Below are 25,515 nucleotides of genomic sequence, written 5' to 3'. Positions count from 1 at the left end.
CTGTGTGAGAAATCAGGTATTTAATAAGAGGCATTTCAGTGGAAAAACAAAGGTTAATGGTTGAAGTGAATTGTAAACCCAATATAAGTCCTGAGGGCAGCCAGTTAAGACTTTTAGATGTTAGGCTCAAAGCATCTTTACAGTTTTAATGTGTCTGATCATGCCATTGGGTGTTCAAGTAAGCTTTTTGAGTGGCCCGCACAGCAACAGGCATGAAGAGTGTCAGTATATGAGCTGTTGTGGTGATTCCTCTAAAGTTTATATCAAGTTGTCCTATTTTAGCTTGTGTGACTTTGGGGAAAAGGCAGTTTTAGTTCTCAATGATGCCAAGTCAGAGAGTGGGAGAAAAATTGGAAATGTTGGTTTGGAAAGTTGTAGCCAAATGTTGGAGGAAACTAGAAGAATTTAGGATCCAGTCCACTTTACAGGTAGAAAACAGAACCTCAAAGACAATTAACAGCACTAGAATCTGATATCCACAAAGGTGTATTACTGAAATGTAATTTTTTCTCTCCATAATCACTCTCATTTCTATCAGAGATAATCAAAACAAGACTAATTTGTTTTCAAAATAAGTCTAGTCTCATTAAACTTGGCCTGGTTATTTACATAAGAGCAGCAGGAATAGTAATTGACCATATAGACTCTTTTAAGTTTACTTTGCTGGGACTTTTCCTAAGGAATCTCAAATTGAACTTTTAAAAGCCTCTCAAGGCTAGGAAGTCAAGCCAAGGACTCGACATCAGACTTTGCCTGCAATACTTACAGATTTGAGTGAATTCCTCTTTTCTCGAGGTCCCTAAAATATCCGGAGATTCTTGGGCCTGCCGGGAACTGACCTTCCTTACTCACCTGATAAGGCTGCTGGGAACCCTGTAAGCAAGGTACCAAGCGGCTTTATTGGCTCCAGAAAGTCATCCTCAGTTCCTTAAAGTTACCTGGTTATATCTGACTCTCTCTCAAATGTGACGTTCCAGTTAAAGCTTTGGTAATATAACCAGGTTTCCAATTGTGTCCTATTACAAGAAGAATAGATTCTTATTGAACTTACGTAAGTAACCATATTGCCATGAAAATATAAGAATATTCACTGAGAGTTTCCAAATTCTGTAAGGATCAGGTAGGAAGAAAAAAGTAATTGCTTCATCTTTGTTCACAGAGGTATACTTTACCAAATTGCTGTAAGTCATAACTAGCTTAAGAGAAAAAACTTCCTTAACTCTGGAAAACGAAAGATTAAAGAACCAGCAATGGTTCAAACAAAAGTCATAAAAGATTATAATTATCCTCATCAGTTCATTAAATCCTATGTAATTAATTCTTGATCTTAACTTTGGTTAGCAGTTTTATGAATCCAGTTTTTCTGTAGAGTTCTATAAATTCTTAGGTTAGTGGTATGACCTGAAAGTTACCAGAAACCTGTACTTCTCAGAGTCCTTTCCATGAATCTCCTTAAAGGTGAAGCACTTTAGCGAAAGCATCAGTGTAAAACAGTAACTGTCTGTAAATGACAAAAGATTTAAAAATGCCCATGGTTAAGATCTGATGAGAGTTCATTATAATGCAGCTCACAAGGAAATTTGGTTATTTCTGTGGCACACAACATTTTAAGGTAGCTGGAATTAAGACTGATAACAATTTACAACAGATTTTTAGGAATTTCATATAATGTTTGGAACACTTATGTTAATAATACATATCCATACAGGGATATCCATAAAGAAGGTTTAACATTATTTCTTATTTGACAGTGCTCCTCATGTAACTTAACATATCATATAAGGTTAATAAATGTCTCTTTTTTTATAAGAAGAGAGAACAAATCTTTTGAGATGTTCTAGGAGGCCTTTGGAAAATCCCAGAGTTACTTCCAGGTCAAAAAGACTTCATTTGGCGCCAGCCCTGTTGGCCTAGTGGTTAAAGTTTGGCACGCCCCGCTTTGGTGGCCTGGGTTCAGTTCCCGGGTGCGGAACCACACCACTTGTCAGTCAGTAGTCATGCTGTGGAGCAGCTCACATAGAAGAACTAGAAGGGCATACAACTAGAATATACAACTATGTACTGGGGCTTTGGGGAGGAAAAAAATAAAGAGGAAGATTGGCAACAGCTGTTAGCTCAGGGCAAATCTTTCCCAGCAAAAAAAAGAAAAGACTTAGTTTGGAATTTGATTTTGGGAAGTTTGTCAAAACTGTTGAAAGGTTTTGGACACTTCACTTGACTAAATAGGATCACAGATCTTTATGAAACAATGCTTAATTATTTACTTAACCAAAGTGACAAAAGATTTTAAAGGCAAATATCAAGTTGTAAGCAAAACTTAGCTCTCTTAATATTAAGAAGACTCTGTTTTGTTAAGTAATCAAAGACCTGATTAAGACACCATGAAGCACAAGAAATTATTTTGATGAAACACAAAATCTTTGCTTTCTAGACAAATTACTTTGAAGGTAAAGAAAAACTTTTCATAATCTCTTTTCAGAAGCAGATCAATACTCCAAGAAAACTTTGTCCTTTTATCAAATGAAAGAAAATTACTGTTCTTTTCTAAAAGAAAAGCATACTGTTGATATTAAAGCTTACCTCTTATAATAACAATTTGATTTTAGCCAACTTGACCATCCAAGGTAAAATTCTATCTTTCTCTTTCTTCCCAACTTTCTATGCAGTTTTGTCCTTTATTTTCCTCTTTTCTGTTCTAAAAAAAACGAGTTTTATTTTGGGATAAATTTGTTTTCTTTTTACCTTTAACAAAAATGCATCTCCATACCTCATACCTTCTCTTAGCCAAAAATGCATCCTACTTTCCTTGCATACAGAGGTATTTCCATTATTATTTCTAGTAGCTTTAATTACATACATTAGTTAGAAGTTTTAACCCTTAGAAACCTGAATTTCTAGTGAAAAGTAAGAAGTAAGCAATTGTGAACCGTCTGTTAGACCAGCATTCTTTAGATTGGCAAATTTATGAATACATTTCATAATTTCTTGAAACATACATTTCGTTATAGAATGATTTTTCAGCGTGGCACAAGACATAGCTACTAATAGAGCCGAACATCTTTAGTTCCTCTGTCATAAGAGGGCAAAAGTAGATAGACTTGTTTAGCAATTAGTGTTTCAGTATTTTATCTTATTTGGAAATGATCTAGACATTCAGTGGATTTTTATAATTTAATTTAACTTAGCAAAATTCAAAGGGTGGAAGTTACCAAAGATTTGGGAAACTATTTTAAGTAGACATACCGTAACATATAATTATTGCTGAAAAGTTCACCTGAGACCTCTTGTCCCACTTACGTCTTTCTAAATCACTTCCTCCCAACAATTATGTTTAGACTACCCATGAAAACTTCATTAGACAGTAGAAAAAGTCAGCTATCATCACAAGCTACTTTTCTTGCTGATAAGTTTTGTGGTAGAGATAACATGAATTTGTTTGACTAGTAAACCCAGGTGGATTAAAAGTTGTTTATTTGCATTACATTTGATGATAACTCTGAAGACATACCTATTTTAATTAAACCAAACTTAAACTAGCTTTTATTTACCAAAGATTATCCCAAATTGTGTGAACTTGAAAAACATTTGGATTAGTTTCTGTATTTCTGAGTTTTAGAAATACTGAATTCATAACTGTTTATTTTTAAGCCAGTTAAACGGAGCTCTTTTACAAATTAATTTTGGCAATACCAAAATTACTGGAGGTAGAGAGAGAAAAAAGTCACATATATATAACATACATCCATAGACATACATAAACATCCAGATAGACACAGAGACCTTCTAGCTTTTGTTCCAAAATTTTAGCCACAAATCAGGTACAACAGTATAAGACTCACAAGTTTATAAATAATGGTTGAATTCACATTGGCAGATGTAACAAGTAAGGTTACTCGCTTCAGTGACTAAAGCTTTTTACTAATGTTTGTTGAGAAGACTTTTAAGATTTGTATTTCTCCTGACAAATAATCTTAAGGAGGCTGTGGACTAGATTTTGGGCAAGAGAGCTTTTATAGCATTTTGTATTTTAAAAGGCTTCTTTCCCCACCTTTTTTTCCTTCAGTCTCAGGTGATTGTGGACAGAATTTTAGTTACCTCCTGGGGTGTTTACATTTCAAAGACATGGTAAGATTTACACTTTCATGGGGCGGAGAAAGAATGTAAGTTTTTTCCCAGAAGTTTTAGTATCTTTGGGATGGTTTTGGCAGTCTCAATAAAATGTTGTAGTGTTACCCTGTAATTAGGGGGAGTACCCTGTGGAAATAATTCTCTCTGGACTCCAGGTCCAATGGAGCCTCTTCAGGGTTGGAAATGAAACGGAGTCATTGGGTTCCTGTGGTCATGGAAATGATAAACTCATTGGACCATGCCAGTTTTGTGCAGAAGGAGATGGGCGGCTTCATCTTAGTGTTTTCCATTCACTGTGAGCCTTAACAGTGATCACTGTGATGGAAGGATGGCCATGGCACTAGGCAATAAATATCCAAGTGAAGAGAAGAAGGGCCCCGGTGGGAGTATCAGTGGCTCTAGGGGCCTTTGCCTTTCCCTCTTCTCCTTGCTGGAGGCCTTGATAACTCTGTCATCTTTGCCCTTGGTAGCAGGGCCACCTTGGGAGGTGTGCTGCTGCTGCTTCTCTGTTCAGGGGAAAGCCAGGGGGATAGCTGGTATCTCAGGAAATGAGCATATCGCTCGGATGGATGTTATGAGAGTCATGGATTTTAGAGTTTTTAGAGATACTGGTCAGTTGTGGTATTTTAGCAGCCATAAGTAACAATTCAGAACCCATTTCAGACCAATACGAAAAAAAAATAGCCAATTAGTTCCCCTCTCTCCTTCCTGCTGCATAAAATCTTTAAGAATGGTTTGAATTCTATTTAAGGTATAGTTTTTTATCTCAGTTTCTACTTGTTGTTTTTATCCTATAGCCTTAGTTTTATGTGTTGTTACCAGAAAATTTTGAATGACTGTGAGCCCTCTTCATAGGTGGCCACTTTCCTTTCCAGGGTATCCCAGGAGACCTCTCTGGGTGTGGGGTCTGCCTCCGCTAGCCCAAAATGCACACCTTCCAGGGCGTTTTGCATTTATCAAGGAGCTGGTGTACCTCCTCAGGGTTCTTAGGAGGTGCTGACACCAGATGTTCAGGACATTTGTATTTGTCCAGTAACTCTTGAGCAACATCATGCCAGAGATTGGATACATATCTCGTCAGGTCAGGGGATGAAGAATGACAGTAGTGGGTGAAGTGGTGACACAGGGACTGTAGGCCTCGCTTGTATTTCCCCTCTGGTGATGCCATTAGTTTCCGGTTGCAAGGCTATTTCGCTATTCTGGGTTGGGTTATTTTGGCAGCCATGACCTTTTGGGTTGGAGACTGCAGGCAACGCACAACAGAGGCAATGTGTGAAAGCACATAGCAGCGTGACTGACCTGCAGCAAGTGGTGCTTCTTTCCCAGGTGGTGTTACCCACCTGGGTTAGGTAGTTAGTAAGCAAGTTGCAGGCAGGTAAAGAGCATTCCCCTTAGTTAATTGCAAGGGCAGTCGTGCAGGCCCCCTGACTACGCCAGTTGTTGTGTGTCAGTCTCAACCTATCAATAACCAGCCTTGTGGTTCTTATTATGACTGTAAGACACCCTTCAGTAATAACCATCGGGAAACTTTGAAAAAATAAAAGTTTATTGCTTACCGGAGCTGGGAATTACACAGCTCACCTGGGGCCACATAGGGAGGTCATGGGTAGAGAGAGAGCACATGGGCCTGGGGTTCTGCTTTTGTTGGGGTTGAGGGTAGGGGCCTGGGGTTTTGCGGGTTCACTCTTTATTGGTGAATTTAAAACATGAGAGTAGGAATTTAAAGCATGAGAAGAGAGAAAACAAGTGGCCACAATGGTCAGTTATTGAAGTCAACCAAAATTTCTGAGAAAAAGGAGTGTCAGAGGTGGGAGGTGGCCTGGCTCTTTATCTAGTCATGTGGCTGGTAATGTGTTTATTCTAGGTAGTCGCCTTTGAAGTGCATGCCTCCTTGTGGTGGATGCCTCAGCAGTCAAAGCTTAAGTTAGGACTTGCATTACAAAAAGAAAAAAACTCAGGGTTTATACTATGTATTCAAAGAATGGAAATAAGAATAAAGTCAGGTGTAAAAGATTATTTTCATGAAAAATGAAATAGAACATGATTTTTCTAGGTGTAGAAATTCATTCTTATAAGCCTTGTTGACTATAAAAGAAATTGAGAGTAATGTATTCAATTACATATGTGATATTAAATCCTAGATATAACCTAATTTATGAAGTCTTTTCTGTTGAAAATGTAGGGAATTTTTAAAAACACTCTCTAGGTAGTCAAGAGTATTTCCACTAAGATCTGCCCTTTTGTGAATAGTTGTTGAAATGTCAGAACATTGTCTAGAACTGTTTATTAAAAGATCTAAGAATAATTATTTGTAGAGAGGGCCTTGAGCATGTATTTAAGTAAATCTGATAGTTAGATGACTGAAATACTGCTAACATATTTCATTGTTATCTGCTGGGGTAGCCATTTAAAGATCGCTGCGAATGGTTCTATGAACATTTGCATTCAGGACACCCGGATTCAGACATGGTGCACAGGCCAGTGAATGAAAACGATATCCTGCTGGTTCACAGAGGTATGTTTAACAGAGAAATTGATGTGTGTGTGAGGCACAAAATACTAGCTATTGTAAATTTTAATATATAAAATTAACCAATGCTACATATTTAGATTCTATTTTTAGGAGTAGCTGTGAAGTTGTGTCAAAAGCCAACTGTGCAAAGCTAAAGCAAGGAATTGCTGTACGGTTCCATGGAGAAGAAGGCATGGTGGGTATAAAAATAAGTGCTATTAAGATAACTGTATCAAAGATGGAAATGGACTTGAATAAATTTTAATATTTAATTGATAACGGAAAAAATTTAATATGATTTTAATTTTATTATTTGGAAAAAATTTCTCCTTATATTTCTGTTGATACTCAATTTTATTTTCTTGAACTCAGGGTCAAGGTGTTGTGCGTGAGTGGTTTGATATTCTGTCTAATGAAATAGTCAATCCCGATTATGCATTGTTTACCCAGTCAGCTGATGGTAAGTCGTACAGTCTAGATGACTTTTTCTGTGACTTGTCACATTTTCAGACTTCTTCGATGCATTTTATCCTTTGATTCCCATAGTAGCCCTGTGAGCTAGGTGGGGTATTTCCATTTTATAGAAGAGAAAACATAAATTCCGAGTTTTTGTCGATGTTAGTACAGTTAGTGATTGGTAGGATCATGAGTGGAACCTGGCTCAGTCTGACGTTCTTTCCTCTAATCAATTGCTTGTCTCAGGGACTAGTGCTGGCCCCAAGGAAGTTTTCATCAGTCCTTTGTAAAATAAAACTGAATTTAATCAATTTAAGGATTGTCCTTTAGTCTACTTTTTTGAGTTAAAATTTCCTTTTGTGAAATCCTGCTAGTAGATGGATTAAAAAAATTCAAGTCTTTGTTTGGAAAAATTAAAGTTTGCTAACCCTATTTGAATTTTCAAGTCTTAAAATGTATTGGTCATAAAAAAACAAAGTCTGGAAATCATGATGTTAAATCTTAACTTAGAATCTATTTATGTATAGTAACTTAGTTTTCAGTTCTTTTAAAACAACAAGACCTGGCAACTAAAAAGCTCTTATTTAACCATATAATACGGTTAAAGAACTCTGTTGAAATGGTGCTTGCAACCTACAGAACTGAAATGTGATAGTGCAGGCTAAATGCGTGGTCATCACCTCATTCGTGCAAGGTGTAGTAGAGAGTTCTCTAACTTAATAGAGACGTATCCAAGTGAAGGTGGGATTTTCGTTTTTAAATGCTTTGCACAGTTGCTTTTATTTCCTGAAGGTCTTTTCTTTTCCAGTGTTTAAATTCTCTTTATAAGGAGAGAATGCTCATGAATGTAGCTTCTGACTGCATCCAACCAAACCAGCAGCAAATCTCCATTGAATAAGAAGGATGAGTCTAAGGGGGGCGGGGGCGATGCCAGGGAGCTGCCCGTCTCACCTGCGGGCTGGGCTCCTCAGACACACCTGGCGTATTCGAACTTATTTGGGAATGTGGGACTGCCTGCTTTAACTCTGTAAACTCTGATTATTTACTCTGAGGTGAATTTTGTGTGTTTGTGATTTTATGCCAAGTTTGATGAGACACTCAGTTTACTTATTTAGGACTAATCCTTGAAGCAAGATTTGGCAGTAGAGCGTTATGTTTTAGGTTTATTTCTTTTCTTTATAGTCCCATATTCTGACGCTATTTAGTTTCATACCTGAAAAACAGATTTGGTGTAGAATCGTTAGTTGACATACTTCTTCATACTACAAATTTATAGCAGCGGGGATGTTGAAGCACATAGACCGTAAAGACTGTGATTTATCCTTTTTGTAAAATAAAATGAAGAACTCTTGAATGTGGGAAATGTTTAGATAGACCTAATGTCTATAATAATTTCTTTAAAGCTTGCTTTCTAATCAAATTAAGGTTGTTACTATAGAGAAGTGGTGTAGCATAGTGGCTAAGAGTTTGGCCTTTGGTGTTAGACTGGATGTGAGTCCTGGCTCTGCCCCTCTTTTTGCTGTGATCATGGGCCAGTAAATTTAACCTTTTCCCGTCTCAATTTCCTTGTTTGAAAATGGTGATAACCTATGTTTTGTAATGTAGTGAGAAATCAATTAGCTGGTGTGTAAAAATGCTTAGCCCAGTGCCTAGCACACAGAAAGCAGAAAGAAATATTAGATGCTGTTGTTATTATTTTGTGAAGAGGGTATTTTCTTGTGCAATAGGATTTTTCTGAGGCAATGGGAGTGTCACAGTTACTTTTATTTTGAACTTAAAATATAACATAAAGTTTATATTCTCTTTTAACAAGTTTTCAAGATAAAAACTATTATTTCTTTCCTGAAGATTTTTTCCCCCATTTGTTTCCTCTTTTTTCTTTTGATTTCTCCTTATCCTTTTTATTAACCCAGATTTCCCAGAAAGTACTTAGAGAAGGATTGTACATAGCCCTAGGGAGGGAAGGTTCAGTCATCAGAAATCTTTGCTGGTTCATCAGTAACCCTAAGCACTCACTATTTTAATAGGTAAATAATATTTGTGATTATTCTCAGACTGTTAAATTTTTGGAATTATGGCTTTGTTTGTCTTTGAAGTCTTTCTTCATCTCACAAAACTTTGCTTTGACTTTTACTACCCAGTCTTACATCATGACTCGGAATGATTCTCAGAAGGTACTTAGCAGGGAATGACTAGCTTCATGTGGCCCTCTTAAGTCACTCAGCCATAAGCTTTCAAATTTGTACTTTTTATCTCTGTAAATTGGTCACAGCAATTTAGTCCAGGGCCAAGACTGATAAATCAAAGACCAGTGAAGCATAAAGTGAATTGTTGTCAAAATTTGTATATTAAATGACCAAACATTTCACTTTCCAATACTTTTCCACTTTTCCTTTATTTTTCTTTGATGCCATTTCATTAGATTTTTCCGTTAGGTATTCTTTCTTTTAGCCCAGGTGCTTAGAAGAGTAGTAGTAGCATGAGCTCCATAAATATTTGTTGAATGAATGAGAGAATTTGTAATCTGAGTTTGTGATGATCCCAGAAAAATAGGAAAGAGAGTTATTTAAAGTTGAGATCTTGCTATTAGGTTTTTCTATTGCACTAGGGTTTTTTTTGAGACTTTTTTTTATACTGGTAAAATATACGTAATGTAAAATTTACCGTTTTAACCATTTTAAAGTGTACAATTCAGTGGCATTAAGTACATTCACAAAGTTGTGTAACCATCACCAGTATCTGTTTCTAGCCCTTTTTCATACAAGTGGAATGAGATTCCATTGCACTAGATTTTGACAGTAATGGATAACTATTGCCCTTGCCATTTTTATTTTTACTTCAGTGGTACTTATTTAAATTTGGTTATATGTTGTGAGAAAGACTTGGTTGACTTGTGGACTTAGGTGATTTTCTGATAATTGTTGAAAAGCATCAAGTTCATTGACTAGATCTATCACTGAAGAACAGTTGTACATTTAAAATTTTTAGTTATTCTCTTGTAGTGCTCTGTTGCTTTGGAGCAAAAAGTAGTGAATACCTACTGCACTGGACATGTATAGATGAATGAGACAATATCTGCCTTAATCCACGGCTTAGTAATTATTTCCACACTGCCTGGGAAAACATGCGTGTGTGTGTGTGTGTGTGTACCATCTTTTAACTATATTATTTCCAGGATCTCTCTGACACATCTTCTAACTACTTTCAATTAAAAGTGTCGTAAAATTTTCTTTCTGCACAAAGACTTACTCTGATAAGTCTGTGTGAGTTAATGATGGTCTTTTGTATTTCCAATTCCACTGCCTGTTATGTATTCCACAAAGAACTTTCCTGTTTATACGTAATGTAATCTTAGCTTTGCTGGAATTATATGTGAGCTAATTTATCTGCTTTGAAGTGATCTCTCTTCTGCGAATAGATTATTAAAAATAAATTACATTGTATTTATTTTAATAGGAACAACTTTTCAGCCTAATAGCAACTCCTATGTCAATCCTGATCACTTGAACTATTTCCGGTTTGCTGGACAGATCTTGGGATTAGCTTTGAACCATAGGCAGCTGGTCAACATTTACTTCACAAGGTCATTCTACAAGCACATTCTTGGTATGGCTCTATTGTTATTTCATAGGCATTTATTTAAAATGTTTTTTTTAATAGTCTTTAGGAAAAACTAAGATAAATGGTGACAATTTAGATGAGAAAATTTTTGTTTTGATTGGAGACTATCTGTGTATGTAAGGCATTGGGGGGCCTGAGGGAGAGGAAAAACAACCTACTTTTTGCTAAAAATTTTTTTTTCATTTTAATGTATATATGTTTATGCTAAGAATGCATTTTAATATGAATATCCTTAAGAGAATTGAAGTTTATAATAATTTCCTGAATAGCTATTTCAAAGAAAGAGTACATTGTAAAAATGCGGAAGAAACATAAATTCACAGACTTCCAGATTCAGGAATTAGCCTCCATTTAAATCATGCTGTGAATTGGATTATATTTTGCAGTTTTACAGAGTGTCTGCAGAGGGCAGTATTTTACCATTAAATAGGTAAGGAAAGACAGAAACGTTTAGAATATAACTGCTGTATGTTTGCATTTTTAGGTATTCCTGTAAATTACCAAGATGTGGCATCCATTGATCCAGAATATGCCAAAAATTTGCAGTGGATTTTAGATAATGATATTAGTGATCTGGGTCTAGAATTAACATTTTCTGTGGAGACTGATGTGTTTGGAGCAATGGAAGAGGTGCCTTTGAAACCTGGAGGTGGAAGTATTCTTGTGACACAAAATAACAAAGTGAGTATTCAAGTTTTTACATTAGCCATTTTTTAACATGGCCCTGATAGTTTGCTAATTACTCCAAATTCTCCTCCGCTAGCTAGGAAAACTTTTACTGTTAGAGTTTCGTAACATTTTATAATAGATAAAATATTTAAAGTAACGAAACTATCAAATATCAAACTGTGAATTAGAAAGGATGATTTCAATATTGTGTTAGATATGCTAAGGCCGTTTCTGAAACAGCCTAGATCACAGTTCAGTTGGTTGTATAAATTTCGATTAAAAAAAAAAGCTTATATCAAGATCATATTTGTACTATTTCATGTTTTATAATAATCTCTATGTAAATTATCTATGTAAGTAATCACTATTTCATGCTTTTGCCAACCTTAAGATTTGGCACTCTCACCACTGCAGCCTGAGTTCGTTTCCAGGTCAGGGAACCACACCACCTGTCTGTCAGTCGTCATACTGTGGCATCTGCTGTTGCTGTGATGCTGAAACCTATGCCACCGGTATTTCAAATACCAGCAGGGTCCCCCATGGTGGACAGGTTTCAGTGGAGCTTCCAGACTAAGGCAGACTAAGAAGAAGGACTGGCCATTCACTTCTGAAAAAATTGGCCATGAAAACCCTATGAATAGCAGCAGAGTCTTGTCTCATAGAACGCCGGAAGGTGAGAGGGAGGTTCAAAAAGATCGGGCAGGGTTCCGCTCTGCTGTGCTCGGGGTAACTAAGAGTCAGAAGTGACTTGCCAGCACTAAAAAAGAAAACTTCATGTTTTAAAATTAAGAATTCCAATAGAGAAAAGAAGAAATCCCATTGTTTAAACTTTGTACATGCTTTTGGGATCCAGTAAATCTGTTAGACCTCTGAACTTGATTTTTTTTATAACTTTTTCTGTTTGGTATTATATCTCCTGTTTGTACATATAAATATTCTTTTCCAATTTTACTAAGAAATAATTGACATCCATCTGTACATATTTTTAACCCTCGGCATGTGTTTTAAATTTCACTGTTGAAAATCATCTTACTTTTATATATAATACAGTTTTATTTTATGTTTTGATACATTATATGGCAAATTGGGAGTCAGAAAATCTGGTTTTGGAATTCCAGTTCTGTCATTTACCTACAGTAGCAACTTCTGATTAAACAGCCTTTTTCCTTTCCTTTAGTTGGATTATAATTCCAAGACAACTTCCTAGTCAACTAACTATGAAAAATAACGTCCATTGAACCACTTTGTAGACTAGAGATTTAGTAAAATATAGCTTTTTTTCCTAAAAAAGGCTATAAGGCTTGGCCTCATTTTAACTTCTTTGAGCTTCAGTTTTGTATTCTGTAAAATTGGGATTAATAATGCCTCCCGTTCAGAATTGTGACCGGCATTTTATAAACTGAAAACAGCAACACAAAAGTTAGTTGGTATTGTTTGGAAAGTTTTCTATAGAAATAGCCTTAGTTTCAGATATATACAGGGAATTGGAGACCAAATTCAGCTGCATAATTTTACTTTTGGAGATTTAATACTGTATACATATTAAAAAAACATGAAGTTTAATTTTTGAAAATAAAATCAGGAGCTGAGTTTTTGTGCATTTCTACTTGCAAATTTTTTGATCTACCCTCTCATTTTACACATGAGAACCTGAAGCCTAAAGAAAAGCTGGGGCCAAAACCCACGTCTCCTAGTTTCAAGTCTAATGTTCTTCATACTCTTGGCAAAATTAATCACATTGAGGAAGATCTTTCTTGATTTTTTTTTTAAAGATTTTATTTTTTTTCCTTTTTCTCCCCAAAGCCCCCCAGTACATAGTTGTATATTCTTTGTTGTGCGTCCTTTTAGTTGTGGCATGTGGGACGCTGCCCCAGCGTGGTTTGATGAGCAGTGCCATGTCTGTGCCCAGGATTCGAACCAACGAAACACTGGGCCACCTGCGGCGGAGCGTGCGAACTTAACCACTCGGCCACGGGGCCAGCCCCCTTTCTTGATTTTTAATATGAATCATGTTAAGCTCTAGAAGATTAAAATAGTAAAATGCTTTAAATTAATTTTTAAAATCTATATGAGCTTGCCAGTGAATGAAAATATTTTCACGAATCTTCTAATTATTAGATCGTGTACCCTGTAGTGCATTTATTATTTTATTTTACACTAGAGACGTACTCTCAATTAAGGGTAATGAAATCATAGAGTCTTTATTATAAGCAAGTGATTGCTTTTCACCAGAGAACCTCAAGCATGCTTCTTATCTGTGAATACTGTATCTGGTGAGTGGGTTTGTCACTCCCTCAGATATGTTTTGAATGACATTAACAATTGCGTGATAGCTAGCTATATTTATAATTGTATCTCTTACCAGCCTCCCTCCTAGTATGACATGATTTTTGTTTAGATTTTTTAAATACATATTTTATTCTTTTGCATTTGTCTTTTATTGAAACCTAGAAAGAAGGAAGACATTGAATAAATAAGAATAAGAATATACTCACATTGAGGATATATCTTTCATCGTGAGTCTGGTCTGAGGCTGGAATACTATTGCAATATTAAAGAGCTTGAAACTTGTTTCTTAAGTTTAATACATTTTTATTTAACTATATTAACTGATTGATTGATTACAGGCTAACTTTTTTTTTAAATGATGAGCTGTGGAAATAGAGGTAAAAGCAGGATTTTAATTACTAATATGTTAATTCTACTTAGCTTTCACTTTTCTGATATAAACATTTCTCACAATAAAGTGAGCCTTTTCATTTTCTAATATTGCTAGGAAGAGTCAAGTATAATTGTATATCAAATTGTTGATGCTTAAACATTTAATGCTTTTTCAATAAACAACGTGATTATTTAAAAAATATTAAAAATCTTTAGAAACATACCTACATCTTAAATTGATCACTTGCTTTAAAAATTAATTTATAAATAAAATTTTCAAACCGTGTTTCTTAGAAATATTATTTTTTAACATACATTCTTTCATGAACTTTTCTGTTATTTTAGGGTTAGCCTTTTACTTACTTAATCTTTTTAGGCATAAAGTTATAATTGTCACATTTGGAGTTCAGCTTCAAAATTTGTGGGCATACTGCAACTTAAATGACTTCCCAAGCTTGTTAGTAAGAGAAAGTCTGTGTGAGCTGATCTCCACATGGGGGAGTCATTTATTCCTAAGTTTTATTGAAAGACTTTGATAATTATAGAGTGAAACCAAATAGATGAAAATATGTTTGTTTAAAAAGCAGTACCTTAAATAAATACAAGTAATGTAGACAGAAGAATATATATCATTTCCACATTTGAAATGTCATACTCTTTTAAATTTAATTTTGTGTTTACTCTTTTAAATATAATTTTGTTTTAAAATCTAAAGGGAAAAAACACCTTGGTTTCAGTTTTGAAAGTGGCTGAATTACCAGGAATGGAACATTTACATTTAAATAGTATTTTCATCTTTTAAAAAAGTTTTGCTTTCGCTTCTTCACTTTTTCTTCTTCCTTTTTTTTTTTTTTAGTGGGGAAGATCAGCCCTGAGCTAACATCTGTTGCCAATTTTCTTCTTTTTGCTTGAGGAAGTTTGTTCCCCAGCTAACACCGGTGCCAGTCTTCCTCTATTTTTGATACGTGGGATGCCACCACAGCATGGCTTCATGAGCCCTGTTTGGGTCCATGCCTGGGATCCAAACCCATGAACCCTGGGCCGCCGAAGTGGAGTGTGTAAACTCAACCACTGCGCCACTGGGCTGGCCCCTTCACTTTCACTTTTTTATTCTCGACCAAAAGCTGAAATTGTAGAACTATAAAATCTTGAGTTTGAAGTAACATTTTTTCCTTAGATCTTCAGCTCTTAGAACTGAAGAGTAAGCTACATGGGTTTTAAGTGTTAACACTTTTGCAGTACTAATCAAAAAGTTCATTTAGGCTGGGAGGGAAAAAAAATGTATGTGAGTTGGGGCAGGACATCAGGGAATGGAGGAGGTGGCATGGAAGTTGAATTATAGAGGAGAAGCATTAAGTGGTCACTTAGGAGTACAGGGGAGGAGGAAACGTTCTGGGCTTACAGGAGGGCACAGAGATGACAGAGCACGGTGTGTTTGGGGAACCATATGTAGATCAGAGCTGTAGATCGTAGGTTAGGTTGCAAAGTGAGTTGAAAAAGATGAGGTTGAGGAGGTAGACTGGGCCCAGTTTCTGAAGGACTGCATCCACAATTAGGATTTCGAAAATTATTCTGAAGGCTGTGGGGATGATTGCACGTGTTATTGAGGAGAGTGGCATGATCGGATTTCTGTTTTTTTTAAAAACGAAAACTCAATTGTGTGAAGAATGGATTGAAATGGGGTAATAGTGGAGTCAGGGCCGCTGATAGGCGGTTGTGACGTTGGCCCTGGGAGCATGCCCGAGGGATTTTAAACAGTGGCAGTGAGGATGGAGGAAATGAGGTAGCTTTTGAGGCTGTAGAATTTATAGAACTTGGTAATGAATTGTTGGAGAGGGTGAGAAAGAAGAAGGACTCAAGGGTGACTGCCACTTGTGTGGGGTGGACCCTGGAACAACTGGTGGTGTTGTCGTCCTCCTCTTCATCAGCCACGTTACCATCAGTTCTGTTTCCTGGTGATAGTAATAGCTACTGCCTGTTGAGTACTTTGTTTATATTGCGTGTATTTGAGATGTGTTCTTTGTCCAGTTCTCATTTACTCTAACAGCCTTTTTAGGTAGTTATTTCTACTTATTCACTGTGGAAACAGCTTTAATATTAAAAGCTGTTGACATTTATTCGGTACTTGTAATGTGCTAGGCACTGTTCAGAGTGCCTTATGTCTATTAACTCATACTTAAACAGTCATCTGAAGCCTGGCTGTCCCTTTCTCCAGGCGAGGAAGCTGAAGCGTAGCGGGGTTAGGTAGCTTTCCTCCAGATCACATGGCTCACAAGTGGTAGAGCTAGGATTTGAACCCAGGCCATCTATACATTTCAAGCCTGAGCTTGGAACTACGACTCTGTATTTCTTTAGGTGTTAAATAACTGCCTAAGGGCTCAAAGTTAGTAACTAGTGGCCCCTCAGTTTAAATTGAAGTCTGAATGATTGTGTAACTGCTAGGCCTCATTGACTAAGGCAATGAATATGAAGGAGGTGGCAGATCCAAATTTAGCACGTGTTCCCCCACTTCGTTTTTGTATGGTTAATACCTTATCTTCTATTGCTAGTTTCACTTGATTTATTTCACACACAAATGCATTTGATGCACATGCAAGCACAAAAGACAAGCTTGCGTATGTAGATTACTGATTTAATGTGGATTCTTATTCATATCTTTAGAAAAGTGAATGGTGAGAAATCTTTTTATTGCTCTGAAAGCTTTTAAAACAGTTTAGATCTGAGGCTCTCCATATTGAGTGTGTGTATGTATGTATTATTAGATTGCGTTTTAAATTATCTTTACCATCTTCCTGTCAGCAAGGAGGATATACTTTTCCCTGCATTTTAATTAGTATATTCTAAAAATTCACTTTGAAAATTACCAAATCTATGAAATGCTTACTTGAAGAATCACTATTTTCAATGAGTGAAATTATTCCAATGAAACTGAAGTAATAGGATTTTTACCAGACTGTCAATCTTTGTAACTAATTTGTGACCTTAAAAGTAAGAATATGCTGATAAAGAATAAATTGAAAAATGTTACATTGCAAAAATGTGCTTCTCCTTTTTCTTATATCTACTTATTCCTACAAAGGAAACCTGGTATTCTTTTGAGTTCTCAGTGGGGAAATTTTCAGTGAGAACTCTTATGTACCAGAGCAATAATAATTAAGTAGGTAAACCCAGGAAGGAAGCTTTTATTACCAAAGGGTTTCTATTGAAACAGTGAATTGGATTATGCCAATAAGAATGCCAATTAAACTATTAATTGCTAAAAAAAAATAACTATTCCAAACAGTTTTACAAATGTGGCCTAGTTTGTCAGTCTACTTGGAGGGAAGAAAAAAGAGCATCTTGTTTTCATTATTAAAAATTGTTTATTATTTTAATAAATATGGTTTATTTAGATATCTTTAAAGAAATAGTGAAAAAAGTTTTTTTTTTTTTTTTGGTGAAGAAAATTGGCCTTGAGCTAACATCTGTTGCCAATCTTCTTCTTTTTGCTTGTCAAAAGAAGATTGTCACTGAGCTAACATCTGTGCCAGTCTTCCTCTACTTTGTATGTGGAATGCCACCACAGCTTGACTTGCCGAGCGCTATGTAGGTCTGTGCCTGCATGTGAACTGAACCACTACACCACTGGGCTGGTCTCAAAAAAGGGTTTTCATGAAGAAAACTAGCTTCAAAAAAATATGTCAGTTTTTGACATCAGCACTGCCTCTGATAAGAAGACATAATTTAAGTTCAAAGCCTGAAAAAAGTTAAAAGTTTAAGGAAGATTTCTGAAGGGTGATATTATTCATTCCACACATTCAGAAGAGTAGGAGATTATTAAAACAAAATGTTTCTGTAACTAGACGTTTAATTTAACTGGAACATAATGTCTGAAAGTTGAATCTCCTTAATCTTAGTGTTTTTATTTTTTCCTGTTGTAATTATTTTGTGCTTACCTGTCTTATATCAGTTGTCAGGCTCAAGGCAGAGCTAGAAAAAAGTTGCTAAGGTTCTTTTTTGTTCTTGTTTTTGTCTCTATGCTGAGGCTTTCTAAGTTGAAAACTTTCTGTGTATTAACATAACTATTTCGCCAGTGCAAGTACTAACTCATTCTTTAATATGGTGAATTCTCCAATTTCATCCTATGGCATCTGGTGTTATTTTATGTCCTCTGAGAACTAACACCAATCCTCAGATAGGAGCAAATATGACTCCTAGAATATGCATATGTCGGGGATACAAGATCCCCACCCCGAAGTTCTACCATCTCTTTTAATACCTTAGAACAAGGTGAGATTTTAGGTTTGGTTTATGTTTGTTGTTTAATTGTGCAGCTATTAATGCCAGCGTTTTGTGCTCTGATTGTCATCTATGTCCACTGTTTCCTTAAAGCGTGTATTTGACGTAGTTGATGTGGTAACTGATTAATTTTTTTTAAGCTTTTTTAAATTTTATTTTTATTGCAGTGACATTGGATTATAGCATTATATATCTTTCAGGTGTGTATTGTAATATATTTTGAATTCTGTGTAGATTACATCCTGTTCACCACCCAAAGACTAATTATAATCCATCACCACACACATGTGCCTGATCACCCCTTTTGCCCTCCTCCCTCCCCCCTTCCCCGCTGGTAACCATCAATCCAAGCTCTGTTGCTGTGTGTGTTGTTGTTTTTATCTTCTACTTATGAGTGAGATCATACGGTATTTGACTTTCTCACTCTGACTTATTTTACTTAGCATAATACCCTGAAGGTCCATACATGTTGTCACAAATGGCTGGATTTCATAATTTCTTATGGCTGAGTAGTAGTCCATTGTGTATATAAACCACATCTTCTTTATCCATTTGTCCCTTAATGGGCACCTGGGTTGCTTCCAAGTCTTGACTATTGTGAATAATGTTGTGATGAGCATAGAGGTGCATGTATCTTTATGCATTTGTATTTTCAAGTTCTTTGGATAAATACCCAGCAGAAGAATAGTTGGATCATGTGGTAGATCTGTTCTGAATTTTCTGAGGATACTCCATATTGCTTTCTGTAGTGGCTGCACCAGTTCGTGCTCCCACCAGCAGTGTGTGAGCGTTCCCTTCTCTCCACGCCCTCTCCAATACTTGTTTCCTGTCTTGTTAATTATAGCCATTGTGACCGGAGTGAGGTGATACCTCATTGTAGTTTTGATTTGCATTTCCCTGATGGTTAATGATGTTGAACATCTTTTCATGTGCCTGTTGAGCATCTGTATATCTTCTTTGGAGAAATCTCTGTTCAGATCTTTTGCCCATTTTTAATTGGGTTGTTGATTTTTTTGTTGTTGAGACATATGAGTTCTTTGTATACTTTGAATATTAACCCTTTATCTGATAGATGGTTTGCAAATATCTTCTCCCAGTTGTTAGGTTGTCTTTTCATTTTGTTGGTGGCTTCCTTTGCTGTGCAGAAGCTTTTTAGGTTGAGGTAGTCCCATCTGTTTATTTTTTCTGTTGTTTCCCTTGCCTGGTCAGGTGTGATATTTGAAAAAATGCTGCTAAGACCAATGTCAAAGAGTGTACAGCTGTGTTTTCTTCAAGAAGTTTCATGGTTTCAGATGTTACATTCGAGTCTTTAATCCATCTTTAGTTGATTTTTGTGCATGTTGTAAGATAATGGTCTACTTTCATTCTTTTGCATGTGGCTGTCCAGTTTTCCCAGTACCATTTATTGAAGAGACTCTCCTTTCTCTGTTGTATGTTCTGGGCTCCCTTGTTGAATATTAGTTGTCAATGTATGTGTGGGTTTATTTCTGGGTTCTTGATTCTGTTCCATTGATCTGTGTGTCTGTTTTTGTGCCAGTACCATGCTGTTTTGATTACTATAGCTTTGTAGTATATTTTGAAATCAGGGAGTGTGATACCTCAAGCTTTGTTCTTTTTCCTCAGGATTCCTTTGGCTATTCAGGATCTTTTGTTCCTCCATATAAATTTTAGGATTCTTTGTTCTATTTCTGTGGAAATGTTGGAACTTTGATGGGGATTGCATTGAAACTATAGATTGCTTTAGGAAGTATGGACATTTTAACTATGTTAATTCTTCTAATCTAAGAGCACGGAATAACTTTTCCATTTCTTCATGCCTTCTTCAATTTCGTTCAACATTTGATAGTTTTTGGTGCACAGATCTTTCACCTCTTTGGTTAAGTTTATTCCTAGGTATTTTATTCTTTTTGTTGCAATTGTAAATGGGATTATATTCTTAATTTCTGTTTCTGCTATTTCATTGTTAGCATATAGAAATGCAGCTGATTTTTGTATGTTGATTTTGTATTCTGTGACTTGACTGTATTCATTTATTATTTTAAAAGTTTTTTAGTGGATTCTTTAGGGTTTTCTATTTATAAAATCATGTCATGTGCAAATAGTGGCAGTTTCACTTCTTCCTTTCCAATTTGGATCCCTTTTATTTCTTTTTCTTGCCTGATTGCTCTGGCTAGGACTTCCAATACTATGTTAAATAAGAGTGGTGACAGTGGGCATCGTTGTCTGCTTCCTGTTCGTAAAAGGATGATTAATTCTTAAATAGTGGAGAAAAACTTGGTGTGGTAGGAGTAGGAGTCAATTGAATAGCAGAGATGGCAGCCTTCCCTGTGCCAGGTTGTACAGGGGTCTCTGTAGGGTTTGGGGAGAGCTGTGAGGAATCCCCTGTGACACTTCAGTAGCTCTGAGTTGTGTAGAGAATTCATAGCCAGTAGTCATGTGTAACTTGCTGGCTCAGTGCCTGTGAGTTTTTGTGGGAAATCAGATCATCAGATTTCTGCCAAAAGAAAGGAAAAAGAGAAAGGAGTCTAACACAGGCTTTCTCCCTCTGTGTTTACAGCATTTATTCCTGGGAGGGGAAAACTGTATACATTTTGCTTTTAACTCACTAAGTTTCACTTAGACATAATTTAAAATATTTAATGATAGGGGGCCAGCCTGGTGGTGTAGTGGTTCACATGCTCTGCTTTGGTGGTTTAGGATTCACCGGTTTGGATCCTAGGCGCAGACCTATACACCACTCATCAAGCCATGCTGTGGCTGCATCCCACATGGAAGAAATAGAAGGACTTACAACTAGGATATACAGCTATGTACTGGGACTTTGGGGAGAAAAAAAAAAATTAATGGTAACAATTGATAGAGTTTTTATATATAGATAGATATGATCATTTATTCTGGTCTGAGCTAAAATATCTTTTTTTATTACCAGTTAAATTTTAAGGGACACTGTTTTCTATGATGACGATGATGTTTTTTAAAATAAAATGTGTCTATGGCCATACCACCCTGAATGCGCCCGATCTCGTCTAAAATAAAATGTGTGAAAGTAGTTTACCTTAAGTGAGAATCAAATTGGCTATTCTTGAATGAGCTGTTTGGTCAAGTTCTAAGTATGTATTAAATGAATTTGTTGAATGTATGCATTCATCACATATCTATTGACACTTACAAAGTGGCAGCCACTTTTTTAGGAGCTGTGGTATATACTGGTAAACAAAACAGAGCCCTTGCCTATAGAAATATTACATTCTAATGAGACATTTCAGTGAGAGACACCAGGAAGCATAAAGACACTGCGGCCTGAACAAGCTTGTGTTTGGAGAATAGAGTGAGTGAGCAAGGGAGAGAGTGGAAGGCGGTGAGATGAGAGAGCTAGACAGAGGCTAGATCATTTAGGGTCTAACAGATGGGGAAAGGAATTTGGATTTTCCTCTTAAGTGGGAAGTCGTTGTAGGATTTTGAAGAGGAAAGTTATGTGATCTGTATTATATATAAAATACATATATATTTTTCAAATCACTCTGGTGTGGAGAAGCAGCAGAACGGAGGTAAGAATGGAAACAGGGACACCAGATGTTGCAGTAATCCAGGTGAGAGAGGATGATGGCTTGCACCAAGGCACAAGAAGTGGTGGTGGTGAGACAAGGTCAGGTTGAGAATAATTTCTGGAGGTAGATCTGATAGCACTCACTGAGAGATGTGTGAGAGAAATCGTGGGTGATTGATTCCTAGGATATTGGCTTAAACATTAGCTTAGTGAATGGTAGATTACCTGTTTGCTGAGATGTATGATGATTGTTGCTAAATTAATTTAAACTTTTACCTATTAAATGAGAAATGATTGTATCAACATTATCTTAAATATGTGAAATTAAAACAAAATCATCACAAAAGCTTTTTTATTTTCCTAGGCGGAGTATGTCCAGCTTGTTACTGAACTTCGAATGACAAGAGCCATCCAGCCTCAGATCAATGCTTTTTTACAGGGCTTTCATATGTTCATTCCGCCGTCCCTCATACAACTCTTCGATGAATACGAGTTGGTAAGGAAAAACATCAGTTCTTCTGTTGTTACACAGGACACAAAACTCCAGTTGATGTAATTCAGAGATAATTTTGAAGTACTATGATGAATGGAATAATGTATAATAAGGCCTATGGTTTGATTTTGTGTTTAGAGATTTGTTATAAGGTTTGTGATTGTGCTTCTCTTAAACTTAATAACCAGATTAGCAGTTCCTTAATGTGAAATGGAGTGAGGTAGTGATAAACAAAAATGCAAAGTATTTCCAAAGTATTCTGCATGGGAGATGTTGAAGGCCAGTCCTCCCAAAAGCAGTCTTCACCTGATTCCTGAGTGTCTTCTTTGGCCATATGAGGTCAAGGATACTGATACTAACTGCTTATGCTTCCAAAAAGAAGAATTGATTAAGACGGTTTTTCTTGTTGTATTTGTGTTATCTTCTCCAGCTTCTTATTTTATCATATATATAATTTTATAATTTTCTATTTTAAACCAATGTGGAGTCCACTCTTGGCTAGTCTGTAATGAATGTTTTGTTTTGCTCCTTTAATTTACCTACCTTTAACTATGATCTAATGGGATTTCTAATTTTGTACGATTTATGTCTGCATTTTCCTGTTTCCTTTTTCTCTTCTATTTTTAGTAATAAATTATTTTCAAACTCTTTGAGTTGTCTAAATCCTTAGTAAAACACAATATTTTAAATAGAGTGTAGCTGCTTTCTTATTTAAAAAATCATAATTTGGAATAGTAAATTTTAGGTCAATGGAAAAGTATCCCTTGATTTTTATTCTTTCTCTTGAAATTAGTTTATGCCTTTCGTTTTAATATATGAGTAAGTACACTAGTGTGTACCTTTAATTTTACATATATACCAGTATTTTCAACTTATTATTCATAGTATATCTTAGTATAACAGTGCACAAAATTTGCTAATTAATTTTGAAGTCCATTGTGACTTAGTTTCAGTAAATAACAGTATTGAGGTTTTTCAGTTGTGTTTTTAAGTTTAAGATTAATGGTTTTGTTTAGCATAAACTCATCTAGTTTTTGGATAACCAAAAAAGTTACTATTTTTAGTATTTAAAAATGGAGGAGTACTTATGACTATTATTAGACGTGACTGAAATCTGACTTTTCCTATACTGCACTTAGATTAAATTAGCCTTGTGAAGTAAGTTCATGGGGTTAGCCCCATGGTGTAGTGGTTAAGTTTGGCACACTCCAGTTCGGTGACCTGGGTTTGCAGGTTTGGATCACAGGTGCAGACCTACGCCACTTGTCAAGCCATGCTGTGGTGGTGACCCACATACAAAATAGAGGAAGATTGGCACCGATGTTAGCTCAGGGCTAATCTTCCTCAAGCAAAAAGAGGAAGATTGGCAACAGATCTTAGCTCAGCACCAATCTTCCTCACTAAAAAATAAATAAATAAATAGCCTTGTGAAGTTTTTCAAAAGAGAGAATTACATTATTTTCTGGACCTACATGTAAAAAACACATAACAACAGAAATAACTTATAAAAACTTTGCCTCATAATTTCCTGATACTGAATTACAATATACGTAGAGCAAAATACATACATCTGTAAATGTATAGCTTTATGAATTTTCAAAAACTGTATACCATAAAACCAGCACCTAGATCAAGAAGCAGAAATCCTAGCACCTCAGATGTCCCTCTCATGTCCTTTTCCAGTCACTGTCCAGCCTTATGGGTAACCACTCTCCTGACTTCTAATATCATAGATTAGGTTGCCTGTTTTTGAACTTTATATAAATAGAATAATCACCTAGAATATATCTGACTTCTTTAGCTCAACTTTTTGTTGTGAGAATCATACATATTGTTGCATGCAGTTGTAATTTGTTCATTTTCATTGCTGTATAGTATTTCATTCTGTCAATCTGCTTTTTCTTTTCTTTTCTGCTCTTGATACACATTGGGTGGGTACTTCAGTTTCAGGCTATTTGAAATAGTGCTGCTACAAATGTTGTAGTACATGTTGCTGGGAGAACATTTGTATGCATGCTGTAGATTATATACCTTGGAGTGGAATTGCTGGCATATAGGGTGTGCATATATTCCATTATAGTAGGTACTAGCAAATAGTTTTCCAGAGAGTGTGTCAGTTTACACTCCTGCTAATAGATATGAGAGTTGTGGGTGTTCCACATCCTCACCGGCATTTGATATTTTTTGTCTTTTTCTTTGTTACCATTCTAGTGGATCAGTAGTGTTATTTCATTGTGATTTTAACTTGCATTTTCCTCATGGCTAGTGAGGTTGAGTGTTTTTATGTGTTTATTGGCCATTTATGTACTCTGTTTTTGAAGGATTTGTTCAAGTAACTTGTTCATTTTTCCACTGTGTTTTCTGGGTTTTGTTTACTGATTTGTAGGATTCTTTATATATTCTGTATAGGAATCTTGGTAGATATGTGTGTTGTGAATATCTTCTCTTACTTCAGTGTCTTTTAGTGAATAAAAGTTTTTAGTTTAACACAGTTCAGTTCACTTGTTTTTTCTTTTCTTTTTTTAATGAGTGGAGCTTTTTGTGTTCTGTTTAGGAAACTGTTTCTTATTCCAAGGTCATGAAGATATTTCCCTATGTTTTCCTCTAAAAACTTTATTCCTTTATCTTTCACGTTTAGGTCTGCTACTGGTAAGTTTTCAATTGTGGTTCTTATATTGGAAGTGAGGTCAGGATTCCTAGTCCGTCTTAGCTTCTGGCTTTACAATGTTGAGCTGATTGATTGAGATGGTGGCATTATTTAGGAAGAGCAGTGTTGTAGACGTGGCTCTGATTTATGCAGTGATGATGATGATGATGATGATTAAACACTTAGTATTTGCCAGGCGCTTTATGTGTATTAACTTTGAAAATCTTCACAACAGAACTCTGAGGTAAGCGGTACCATTCCCATTTCACAAATGAGGAGAACTAGAACAAAGAAGGTACAGAACTTGCTCCTGTTCATCGAGCGTGTGTTAGAGACAGCCCAGTCTCTCTTCCTCAGCATTGCCACACCACCTCTCAGTGGCATGAGTTATAAATGGGACTTGGTTTTAGAACCTGTCGTGGGACTTTATGTCCTTCGTAGGAAAGGGCTGTGCTACACTGGGATAGGAAACTTTTTTCAAAAGTTGACACAAACATCTAAAT

The 25,515-nt window shown here is 36.0% G+C and overlaps 1 protein-coding gene across 5 annotated transcripts in view; it reads left to right on the top strand.

Annotated features, from left to right (window-relative positions):
* The window catches only part of HACE1 (HECT domain and ankyrin repeat containing E3 ubiquitin protein ligase 1), a 104,544-nt gene that overhangs the window by 66,456 nt on the left and 12,573 nt on the right, over positions 1-25,515 (top strand). For all 5 annotated transcript variants that reach the window (XM_070496759.1, XM_044757098.2, XM_070496761.1 and 2 more), the window contains 6 exons: positions 6,532-6,643; positions 6,739-6,836; positions 7,013-7,100; positions 10,553-10,702; positions 11,202-11,398; positions 22,237-22,368. In XM_070496759.1, the coding sequence (XP_070352860.1) occupies positions 6,532-6,643; positions 6,739-6,836; positions 7,013-7,100; positions 10,553-10,702; positions 11,202-11,398; positions 22,237-22,368 (777 nt within the window). The remainder of the gene's footprint in view (positions 1-6,531; positions 6,644-6,738; positions 6,837-7,012; positions 7,101-10,552; positions 10,703-11,201; positions 11,399-22,236; positions 22,369-25,515) is intronic.

This window comes from Equus asinus, chromosome 24 (assembly GCF_041296235.1).
Source record: "Equus asinus isolate D_3611 breed Donkey chromosome 24, EquAss-T2T_v2, whole genome shotgun sequence".
NCBI classification, from domain to species: domain Eukaryota; kingdom Metazoa; phylum Chordata; class Mammalia; order Perissodactyla; family Equidae; genus Equus; species Equus asinus.
Note: the sequence above shows the minus strand (reverse complement) of the source record. Positions and strands in the feature narration are given on the sequence as shown.